Raw genomic sequence first — 12,428 nt, 5'->3', positions numbered from 1 at the left:
CTAAAGCAGTTCTTATCTACTGATTATTCAATAAAAAACCCTCTCCTACCCTCCCTCCCTCCCCGCCTAGTAACCACAAAAGTATGTGTTCGTCTCAGGTTTACTATTTCTCAAGATCTTATAATAGTGGTCTTATACAATATTTGTCCTTTTGCCTCTGACTAATTTCACTCAGCATAACGCCTTCCAGGTTCCTCCATGTTATGAAATGTTTCACAGATTCGTCACTGTTCTTTATCGATGCGTAGTATTCCATTGTGTGAATATACCACAATTTATTTACCCATTCATCCGTTGATGGACACCTTGGTTGCTTCCAACTTTTTGCTATTGTAAACAGAGCTGCAATAAACATGGGTGTGCATGTATCTGTTTGTGTGAAGACTCTTGTATCTCTAGGGTATATTCCGAGGAGTAGGATTTCTGGGTTGTAAGTTAGTTCTATTTCTAACTGTTTAAGATAACGCCAGGTAGATTTCCAAAGTGCTTGTACCATTTTACATTCCCACCAGCAGCGTATAAAAGTTCCAATCTCTCCGCAGCCTCTCCAACATTTATTATTTTGTGTTTTTTGGATTAATGCCAGCCTTGTTGGTGTGAGATGGAATCTCATTGTAGTTTTAATTTGCATTTCTCTAATGGCTAATGATCGAGAGCATTTTCTCATGTATCTGTTGGCTGCCTGAATATCTTCTTTAGTGAAATGTGTGTTCATATCCTTTGCCCACTTTTTGATTGGGTTGTTTGTCTTTTTGTGGTTGAGTTTTGACCAAATCATGTACATTTTAGAGATCAGGCGCTGGTCGGAGATGTCATAGCTGAAAATTCTTTCCCAGTCTGTAGGTGGTCTTTTTACTCTTTTGGTGAAGTCTTTAGATGAGCATAGGTGTTTGATTTTTAGGAGCTCCCAGTTATCAGGTTTCTCTTCATCATTTTTGGTAATGTTTTGTATTCTGTTTATGCCTTGTATTAGGGCTCCTAGGGTTGTCCCTATTTTTTCTTCCATGATCTTTATCGTTTTAGTCTTTATGTTTAGATCTTTGATCCACTTGGAGTTAGTTTTTGTGCATGGTGTGAGGTATGGGTCCTGTTTCATTTTTTTGCAAATGGATATCCAGTTATGCCAGCACCATTTGTTAAAAAGGCTGTCTTTTCCCCAATTAACTGACTCTGGTCCTTTGTCAAATATCAGCTGCTCATACGTGGATGGGTCTATATCTGGGTTCTCAATTCTGTTGCATTGGTCTATGTGCCTGTTGTTGTACCAGTACCAGGCTGTTTTGACTACTGTGGCTGTATAATAGCTTCTGAAATCAGGTAGAGTGAGACCTCCCACTTTCTTCTTCTTTTTCAGTAATGCTTTACTTATCCGAGGCTTCTTTCCCTTCCATATGAAGTTGGTGATTTGTTTCTCCAACACATTAAAAAATGACATTGGAATTTGGATCGGAAGTGCATTGTATGTATAGATGGCTTTTGGTAGAATAGACATTTTTACTATGTTAAGTCTTCCTATCCATGAGCAAGGTATGTTTTTCCACTTAAGTATGTCCTTTTGAATTTCTTGTAGTAGAGCTTTGTAGTTTTCTTTGTATAGGTCTTTTACATCCTTGGTAAGATTTATTCCTAAGTATCTTATCTTCTTGGGGGCTACTGTGAATGGTATTGATTTGGTTATTTCCTCTTCGGTGTTCTTTTTGTTGATGTAGAGGAATCCAAGTGATTTTTGTATGTTTATTTTATAACCTGAGACTCTGCCAAACTCTTCTATTAGTTTCAGTAGTTTTCTGGAGGATTCCTTAGGGTTTTCTGTGTATATAATCATGTCATCTGCAAATAGTGATAACTTTACTTCTTCCTTGCCAATCCCGATACCTTTTATTTCTTTGTCTAGCCTAATTGCCCTGGCTAGGACTTCCAGCATGATGTTGAATAAGAGCGGTGATAAAGGGCATCCTTGTCTGGTTCCCGTTCTCAAGGGAAATGCTTTCGGGTTCTCTCCATTTAGAGTAATATTGGCTGTTGGCTTTGCATAGATGCCCTTTATTATGTTGAGGAATTTTCCTTCAATTCCTATTTTGGTAAGAGTTTTTATCATAAATGGGTGTTGGACTTTGTCGAATGCCTTTTCTGCATCAATTGATAAGATCATGTGGTTTTTGTCTTTTGTTTTATTTATGTGATGGATTACAGTAATGGTTTTTCTGATATAAAACCAGCCTTGCATACCTGGTATAAATCCCACTTGATCATGGTGAATTATTTTTTTGATGTGTTGTTGGATTCTATTGGCTAGAATTTTGTTGAGGATTTTTGCATCTATGTTCATGAGGGATATAGGTCTATAATTTTCTTTTTTTGTAATGTCTTTGCCTGGTTTTGGTATCAGGGAGATGGTGGCTTCATAGAATGAGTTGGGTAGTATTCCGTCATTTTCTATGCTTTGGAATACCTTCAGAAGTAGTGGTGTTAACTTTTCTCTGAAAGTTTGGTAGAAATCTGCAGTGAAGCCGTCCGGGCCAAGGCTTTTTTTGTTGGGAGTTTTTTGATTACCGTTTCAATCTCTTTTTTTGTTATGGGTCTATTTAGTTGTTCTACTTCTGAATGTGTTAGTTTAGGTAGGTAGTGTTTTTCCAGGAATTCATCCATTTCTTCTAGGTTTTCAAATTTGTTAGAGTACAATTTTTCATAATAATCTGAAATGATTCTTTTAATTTCATTTGGTTGTGTTGTGATGTGGTCCTTCTCGTTTCTTATTCGGGTTATTTGTTTCCTTTCCTGTATTTCTTTAGTCAGTCTAGCCAATGGTTTATCAATTTTGTTAATTTTTTCAAAGAACCAGCTTTTGGCTTTGTCAATTCTTTCAATTGTTTTTCTGTTCTCTAATTCATTTAGTTCAGCTCTAATTTTATTATTTGTTTTCTTCTGGTGCCTGACGGATTCTTTTGTTGCTCACTTTCTATTTGTTCAAGTTGTAGGGACAGTTCTCTGATTTTGGCTCTTTCTTCTTTTTGTATGTGTGCATTTATCGATATAAATTGGCCTCTGAGCACTGCTTTTGCTGTGTCCCAGAGGTTTCGATTGGAAGTATTTTCATTCTCGTTGCTTTCTATGGATTTCCTTATTCCCTCCTTGATGTCTTCTATAACCCAGTCTTTTTTCAGGAGGGTATTGTTCATTTTCCAAGTATTAGATTTCTTTTCCCTAGTTTTTCTGTTATTGATTTCTAGTTTTATTGCCTTGTGGTCTGAGAAGAATGCTTTGTAATATTTCGATGTTTTGGACTCTGCAAAGTTTGTTTTATGACCTAATATGTGGTCTATTCTAGAGAATGTTCCATGTGCGCTGGAAAAAAAAGTATACTTTGCAGTAGTTGGGTGGAGAGTTCTGTATAAGTCAATGAGGTCAAGTTGGTTGATTGTTGTAAGTAGGTCTTCTGTGTCTCTATTGAGCTTCTTACTGGATGTCCTGTCCTTTTCCGAAAGTGGTGTGTTGAAGTCTCCTACTATAATTGTGGAGGTATCTATCTCACTTTTCAATTCTGTTAAAATTTGATTTATGTATCTTGCAGCCCTGTCATTGGATGCATAAATATTTAATATGGTTATGTCTTCCTGATCAATTGTCCCTTTTATCATTATATAGTGTCCTTCTTTATCCTTTGTGGCGGATTTAAGTCTAAAGTCTATTTTGTCAGAAATTAATATTGCTACTCCTCTTCTTTTTTGCTTATTGTTTGCTTGATATATTTTTTTCCATCCTTTGAGTTTTAGTTTGTTTGTGTCTCTAAGTCTAAGGTGTGTCTCTTGTAGGCAGCATATAGATGGATCGTGTTTCTTTATCTAGTCTGTGACTCTCTGTCTCTTTATTGGTGCATTTAGTCCATTTACATTCAGTGTAATTATAGATAAATAAGTTTTTAGTGCTGTCATTTTGATGCCTTTTTATGTGTGTTGTTGACAATTTCATTTTTCCACATACTTTTTTGTGCTGAGACGTTTTTCTTAGTAAATTGTGAGATCCTCATTTTCATAGTGTTTGACTTTATGTTAGTTGAGTCGTTACGTTTTTCTTGGCTTTTATCTTGAGTTATAGAGTTGTTATACCTTTTTGTGGTTACCTTATTATTTTCCCCTATTTTTCTAAGTAAAAACCTAACTTGTATTGTTCTATATCGCCTTGTATCACTCTCCATATGGCAGTTCAATACCTCCTGTATTTAGTCCCTCTTTTTGATTATTGTGATCTTTTACCTATTGACTTCCATGATTCCCTGTTATGTGTATTTTTTTTTTAATTAATCTTATTTTGTTTGTTTTTGTGATTTCCCTATTTGAGTTGATATCAGGACGTTCTGTTTTGTGTCCTTGTGTTGTGCTGATATCTGATATTATTGGTTTTCTGACCAAACAATATCCTTTAGTATTTCTTGTAGCTTTGGTTTGTTTTTTACAAATTCTCTGAACTTGTGTTTGTCTGTAAATATCTTAATTTCTCCTTCATATTTCAGAGAGAGTTTTGCTGGATATATGATCCTTGGCTGGCAGTTTTTCTCCTTCAGTGTTCTGTATATGTCGTCCCATTCCCTTCTTGCCTGCATGGTTTCTGCTGAGTAGTCTGAACTTATTCTTATTGATTCTCCCTTGAAGGAAACCTTTCTTTTCTCCCTGGCTGCTTTTAAAATTTTCTGTTTATCTTTGGTTTTGGTGAGTTTGATGATAATATGTCTTGGTGTTTTTCTTTTTGGATCAATCTTAAATGGGGTTCGATGAGCATCTTGGATAGATATCCTTTCGTCTTTCATGATGTCAGGGAAGTTTTGTGTCAGGAGTTCTTCAACTATTTTCTCTGTGTTTTCTGTCCCCCCTCCCTGTTCTGGGACTCCAGTCACCCGCAGGTTATCCTTCTTGATAGAGTCCCACATGATTCTTAGGGTTTCTTCATTTTTTTTAATTCTTTTATCTGATTTTTTTTCAGCTATGTTGGAGTTGATTCCCTGGTCCTCCAGATGTCCCAGTCTGCATTCTAATTGCTCGAGTCTGCTCCTCTGACTTCCTATTGCGTTGTCTAATTCTGTAATTTTATTGCTAATCTTTTGGATTTCTACATGCTGTCTCTCTATGGATTCTTGCAACTTATTAATTTTTCCACTATGTTCTTGAATAATCTTTTTGAGTTCTTGAACAGTTTTATCAGTGTGTTCCTTGGCTTTTTCTGCAGTTTGCCTTATTTCATTTGTGATGTCTTGAAGCATTCTGTAAGTTAGTTTTTTATATTCTGTATCTGATAATTCCAGGATTGTATCTTCATTTGGGAAAGATTTTGATTCTTTGGTTTGAGGGGTTGGAGAAGCTGTCATGGTCTGCTTCTTTAAGTGGTTTGATATGGATTGCTGTCTCCGAGCCATCACTGGGAAACTAGTTTTTCCAGAAAATCTGCTAAAAAAAAAATGCAGTCAAATCCCTATCAGAGTTCTCCCTCTGGCTTAGGCTATTCGGATGTTAATGAAGCCGCCTGGGGAGGGTGGGGGAGGGATCAGAGAGATAGGAGAGTAGCACCTCAGAATATAGCCAGAGTTGCTTGTCTTGCTTGGAATGACTATTATATCTGAGATTCCCATGGGGCGCGTTGCCTATGTATGCTGGCTGTGTGGAGATTGTCCCCGGGGGGTCTGGCCCGCTGGAGTCACGGTCAGATCCTCCGCGTCCAGCCCCACGCCCAGGGTCAAGGCTCCCCTGCTGGAATGGTGCACTCTCGACTCCAAAATCAGTCGCTGCCTCCCGGGGACCTCTCGCCCTGCCAGAAGCGTCGCCGTGCTGCTTCCGCGACCCAGCTCGGCCCCCTCCCGGGGTTAGTTCAGGTGAGTGGAGCAGCTCCCCGTGCTTGTGCTGTGACCGAGTGTCCCGGCTGGGACGCTGCTCTCCCCACTCCAGTACTAGTCGCTGCCTCCCGGGGACTTCTCCTACCGGCTGCGTCCCACACTGCCCATGCGAACCGGCTGGGCCCCCTCCCGGGGTTAGTTCAGGGGGGTGGAGCAGCTCTCTGTTCTTGTGCTGTACCTGACTGGTATGCTGGCTCTAGGCTCTGAAAACAATCGCTGCTTCCCCTTATTAGTTTGTTCTCCGTCTCTAAATCTGTGTTTGTTGTTCAGGGTTGGTAGGTTGTTATGTATGTGATCGATTCACTTGTTTTTCCGTGTCTTTGTTGCAAGAGGGATCCGAGGTAGCATCTGCCTAGTCCGCCATCTTGGGCCCTCCCCCACCTATTATTTTTTAATTGTCTATTTCTCCTTTCAGTTTTGTTAGTTTGCTTTATGTATTTTGGGGCCCTGTGTTAGGTTTATAATTGTTATAGCTTGTCAGTGGCTTGACCCTTTTATTATTATAAAATGCCTTTCTTTGTCTCTTAAAAAAATTTTGCCATAAATTTTTCCATTATTAACATACCCACTTTAGCTCTCCTTTGGTTACCGTTGGCATGGTATATATAATTTTTAATCCTCTTACTTTTAACCTATTTGTCTTTGAATGTAATGTGTGTCTCTTATAGATAGCGTAAAGTTGGATCATGCTTTTTTAAATCCATTCTTCCAATCTCTACCTTTTAATTGGAGTGTTTAATGTATTTATATTTAATGTAATAGATGATAAGGAAGAATTTATTCCTGCCATTATGCTATTTGTTTTCTATATGCTTTATGTTTTTTTTTTTGTTCCTCTATTCCTCCACTCTTACCCCTTTTTGTGTTAAATAGATGTTTTCTAGTATGCCATTTTAATTCCCTTGTTTCATTTACTGTATTTTTTCTTTAAATTTTATTTATTTTGTTGTTGTTATTGAGAATATACACAGCAAAACATAAACCAGTTCAACAGTTTCTACATGTAACGTTTAGTGACATTGGTTACATTCTTCATGCTGTGCAACCATTCTCTCTTTTTCTGAGTTATTCTTCCCTCATTTTCATAAACTCACTCCCCCCTAAGGTTTCCATCCAATCTTTTGAGTTGATGTTGTCAATTTGATCCATGTAGATAGTTCTTATAAGAGCACAATGCTCAGAGTGGGCCTTTTTTACTAGTTAAGCTAAACTATTGTTTGGTTTTAAGAAGACTTTAGGGGATATTTTTGGTTCAAGGTTCAAAGATTATCTCAGGGTAATAGTTTCAGGTGTTTATCCACCTTCCATGGCTCCAGAAAGTCTAGAGTCCATAAGGATTTGAAATCTCGTTCTGTATTTTCCCCCTTTTGATCAGGATTCTTCTGTGGAATTTTTAATCAAAATGTTCCGTAATAGAAGCTGTGAACTATCCAGTTCTTCTTGATGATCCTATAGGTGCATTTACTGGTTATTTTCTTAGTGGTTTTACTGGGGATTACAATTAACATATTAATTTATAAAATCTAGTTTAGATTAATACAACTTAATTTCAATAGTATACAAAAACTTTGCTCTTATATAGCTCCATTCCCTCTCCTGTCCTTTGCTGTTACTGTTATTATTATCATACAAATTATATCTTTATACATTGTATGCCCTTCAGCATGGATTTATAATTATTACTTTATGCAGTTGTCTTCTAAATTAAATAGGGGGAAAAAAGTTAAAAGTATATTTACAATGTTATTTATGTTTACATATCTAGTTACCTTTACAGGTACTCTTTATTTCACGTGGATTTGAATTACTGTCTAGTGTTCTGTCATTTCAATCTGAAAGACTTCCTTTAGTATTTCTTGTAGGGCAGGTCAGCTAGTGACAGATCTCAGTTTTCGTTTATCTGGGAATGTCTTAATTTAGTCTTCATTTTTTAATGGTAACTTTGCTGTGTATAGAATACTTTGTTGACAGTTTTTTTCTCAGTGGTTTGAACATGTCATCCTACTTCCTTTTGGCCTCCATGGTGTCTGATGAGAAATCAGCTGTTAATCTTATTGAGGATTCCTTGTATGTCATAAGTCACTTCTCTTTTGCTCCTTTGAAGATTCTCTCTTTGCCTTTGGCTTTCACCAGTTTGATTATAATGTGTCTAGGTATGGGTCTCTATGAGTTTATCCTACTCAGAATTCTTTGAGTTTCTTGCATGTGTAGATTTGTGTTTTTCATCAAAGTCAGAAAGTTCTTGACCATCATTTCTTCAAATATTCTTTTTGCCTCTTTCTCTCTTTTGGGGATTCTTATTATACATGCTTGTTGGTGTCCTACCATCAGGTCTCTGATGCTCTGTTTAGTTTCCATCATTCTTTTTTCTTTATGTTTCTTAGACTGGATAATCTCAATTGACCTATATTCAAGTTTGCTGATTCTTCTGCTTGCTCAAATCTTCTTTTGAGCCCCTATAGTGAATTTTTTATTTCAGCTATTTTACTTTTCAACTCCAGAATTTCCATTTTTAAAAAAATAATTTGTATCACTTTATTGTCATTCTCTATTTAGTAAGATGTTCTCCTTTTTTTTTTTTTTTTAAAGTTCTTTGGACATAGTTTCCTTTGGTTCTTTGAACATATTTAAAATAACTGATTTAAATCTTAGTTAAGTCCAATGTCTGGGTCACCTCTGGGACAATTTCTATTGACTGATTCCCACTGTGTATAGGCCATACTTTCTCATTTCTTTGCATGTCTCATAATAATTTTTGGTTGAAAACTGGACATTATAAATATTATGTGGCAACTCTGGAAATTAGATTCCCTCCCATCCCCAGGGTTTGTTTGTCCTGTTTTAGCTGCTTGTTTCTTTAGTGACTTGCCTGAACTAATTCTGTAAAATCTGTATTCTTTGTCATATGCAGCCACTGAAGCCTCTGCTCAGTTAGCTTAGTGGTCAGCAAATGATTGGATAGAGGTTTCCTCAACCACCTGGGATCAGTAAGTCTCCCAGCCTTCGCTGAGGGGCTCTGTGTGTGTGTTGGGGTACACCTTCAACTCTGTTTTAGCTTACTTCCTGCTTGCACAGATCCTCAACGTTAGCCAGTGGATGAGGAAAAAATGGAATGATAAGCAAAAAAAAAAATATTGCTGTTGAGTTGATTCCGATTCATAGCAACCCCATACGACAGAGTAGAACTACCCCATAGGGTTTCCAAGGCTACAAATCTTTATGGAGGCAGACTGCCACATCTTTCTCCCATGGAGTGGCTGGTGAGTTTGAACCGCTGACCTTTCAGCACTAAGTACTCAACCACTGTGCCACTGGGACTCCTTATGTTTTTAAAAACAAAATGGAAGCAATTAATACATTTGGCAACTTTCATCTGTTATTCTTCTCACACCAGATTGTTTGTTTGTTTCAAATCCAGTTGTTTCCTGACTCACAAAGACCTAATTCATATGCAGACTATTTGTGCTGTCACTGTCTTGACAGTCCCTCACTCCCAGTGCCTTAGACCTTACAACCACTGCCATGAGCCCACGCCGAACAAAGAGAGGTATAAAATAGCTTTGAGCTTTTAGAGAAACTGTGGTTTCAGAAGGAAAAAGAAGCCTCCAAAAATCAGAGCTTAGTTGGGCAATTTTTTTCTCAAAGTGAGGTTCAAGGACTATCTAGATCAGAATTATTTGGGGTGTTAAAATTTGTTAAAATTTAGGTTCCTAGGTGGCAACCCAGACATTTTGATTTAGAATCTCTGTGATTAGTCCAGGAATCTACATAGTAAACAAGCAAGTGATTCTTATGCATACTAGTGTGTACATAAGAGAGACTCTTTAGGGAAGATGATCCTATAGGTGCATTTATAGGACGGGCATCTGACCATGATGCAAACTTTGCTCAAATATTAATCTCCCACTTTCAATGCCTGACTTGTTTTTATTTCACTTTTTTTTAACATTCAAATTCCACTACTTAGAGATTCATTTGTCTAGATGATTTTTTAAAAATTGCATCAGAGTTAAAAGACTAACATTCACTGACACCTTTTTAAAAATTAGTTTAATCAGATTGCATTTTTCCTAACAACTGGCCAAGATCATTTGCATTGAGACAAGGAAGAATTTTTGTTTGTTTTATTTTTTTTAATTTGAAGAGCAAGTAGGTACTTTTCATGAGATTCGGAAGGCTTTGGGAGAACAGGTCCATGCAGGGGTGGATTATCCTATAGGCAAGGTGAGCACAGGCTTACTTGTGCTTATTTACTAATCTGTAGTGAACAATTTCACATGGGTTTCGTGGTGAAGCCCGTTTGAAATTGTTCACTACAGATTAGTAAGGAAGCCTGTGCTTACCTTGCTTACTAAGGAGCCCTAGTGGTGCAGTGGTTAAAGCACTTGGCTGCCAAAAGATTAGTGGTTCAAATCCCCCAACTCACTTCACAGGAGAAAGATTTGGCAGTCTGCTTCCATAAAGATTTACAGCCTTGGAAACCCTACGGGGCTGCTATGAAGTTGGAACTGACTTGACAGCAGTGGGGTACCTTGTTTACTGGGTCATCCATCGTCAGGGACTGTAAATTTGAAAAAAGACTTTGATTCTGGAGGAAGGTACTGTGGGGTTGAGAGAGAGACAAATGCAAACCATACCTAGAAGCAGAATCTTTGATGTGGTGAAAAATGTGAAATTGTTCATTACAGGTGATCTAGTAAGCAAGGTAAGCACTGTGCTTACCTTGCCTATTGGATAATCTGCCCCTGGGTCCATGTGAGTTGCTGCAATAAAAGCCTAGGGGGAAGGTGGCATTGGAAAAATCAATGGGCACACTTGCCTATTTCACAATATTGTTTCTGGGCTGGCTCTGTGACCAGAATTGCGGAGGTATTTTTTTCCCTTTTGTTTTTTAATATTACCTTTTTTTTCTCAGGATACAGAATTCAGGCCAGGACAATTAGTGTTAAGGAAGTACATTCAGGTGTTCTAGGGTTAAATGGGGGGCACTGGTGATTCAGCGGTAGGAGTCTCATCTTCCATCTGGGTTCGATCTCCCGGCCAATGCACCTTGTGCGCAGCCACCACTCATCTGGCAGTGGAGGTCTGGGTGTTGCTTTGATGCTGAAAGGCCTGGCCATATACTCCTGACAATCAGCCAGTGAAAACCCTGTGAATGACAACAGTCCAGTCTGCAACTGATCATAAGGATGCCTCGAGACTGGGCACATTTTGTTCCATTGTACACGGAGTTGCCACAAGGGGGTGCTGACTCAGGGGCAGCTAACAGCAACAATGGGTTACGTAGGCTTTTGTGGGTGTTCTAGAGAGATTATCACTACCAAAACCGCCATGTAGAAGATTGTCTTTATGGAAAAATGTCTTCTGGTGTTCAAATAATCAACTTCCTGACGAACTGTTGGATAAAACTCATTTGAGAGTTGGTCAAATATCAGCTAGACATGTGTAATTTATCTGTGTTAACTTAAAATTTGAAGCTAATTACTGCCAACCATCTGTATACTTTTAGGACCTTTCTCCACGATGAGCTTTGTGTTTAGGTAATACAAACTCAGTGTTGAAAAACAATTAGGGGACCATAAGGAGAAAAAAAAAAAAAAGCCCTTTTCTGTGGAGTTGGTTCCGACTCATAGCGACCCTATAGGACAGAGTAGAACTGCCTCCATACAGTTTCCAAGGAGTGCCTGGTGGATTCGAACTGCTGACCTTTTGGTTAGCAGGCATAGTTCTTAACCACTACGCCACCAGGGTTTCGGTCCATATAAAATTTAATGCATTCAAAAATGAAATGTGATTTTAAAAACTATTCGCTATTTTAGCTTTTTACTGCTCTGGTTTGCCTATATTCATGAGGGTAGTCAAGAGACTCTTCCCCTCCACATCCCATTTAACCCAGTTTAGCATACATTATTCTGTCTTGTTGTTGTTGTTAGGTGCCATCGAGTTGGTTCCAACCCATAGCTATCCTGTGTACAACTGAACGAAACACTGCCCAGTCCTGCGCCATCCTCACAGTCATTACTATGTTTGAGCCCACTGTTGCAGCCACTGTGTCAGTCCATCTGGTTGAGGACCTCTCTCCTTTTCACGACCCTCTATTTTACCAAGCATGATATCCTTTTCCATGGACTGCTCCCTCCTGATAACAAAGTCTCGCCACCCTCGCTTCTAAGGAGCATTCTGGCTGTACTGCTTCCAAGACAGATTTGTTCATTCTTCTGTTTTAGCTCTCCAGAATTCTACTACAAATGAACAGACTAGTGAACTGTGGTTTTCATTTCTTTCAAGGTATCGCACAGCGATGCACAGCCATCAAGTACCACTTTTCTCAGCCAATCCGCCTACGAAACATTCCTTTCAATTTGACCAAGACAATACAGCAAGATGAATGGCACCTGCTTCGTAAGTATTTTGGGACAGGGTTAGAGAGGAAATGGTGCCTTTCTGAACAAAAACGTATTCCCACCAGTTCTTTCAGGTTTGAATGGAAGATGCTGTGCTATCACATGGGGCCCCTGGGCCCACTCAAACTTGGTAAGACACTGAG

At 38.4% G+C, this 12,428-nt stretch overlaps 1 protein-coding gene across 2 annotated transcripts in view; it reads left to right on the top strand.

The window, feature by feature from the left end:
• The window catches only part of TMEM178A (transmembrane protein 178A), a 70,714-nt gene that overhangs the window by 40,798 nt on the left and 17,488 nt on the right, over positions 1-12,428 (top strand). For both annotated transcript variants that reach the window (XM_049870333.1, XM_049870332.1), the window contains exon 2: positions 12,170-12,283. In XM_049870333.1, coding sequence (XP_049726290.1) covers positions 12,170-12,283 — 114 coding nt within the window. The remainder of the gene's footprint in view (positions 1-12,169; positions 12,284-12,428) is intronic.

Source organism: Elephas maximus, chromosome 26 (assembly GCF_024166365.1).
Source record: "Elephas maximus indicus isolate mEleMax1 chromosome 26, mEleMax1 primary haplotype, whole genome shotgun sequence".
In the NCBI taxonomy this organism is placed as follows: Eukaryota; Metazoa; Chordata; class Mammalia; order Proboscidea; family Elephantidae; genus Elephas; species Elephas maximus.
This window is presented reverse-complemented; position numbering and strand designations above follow the sequence as displayed.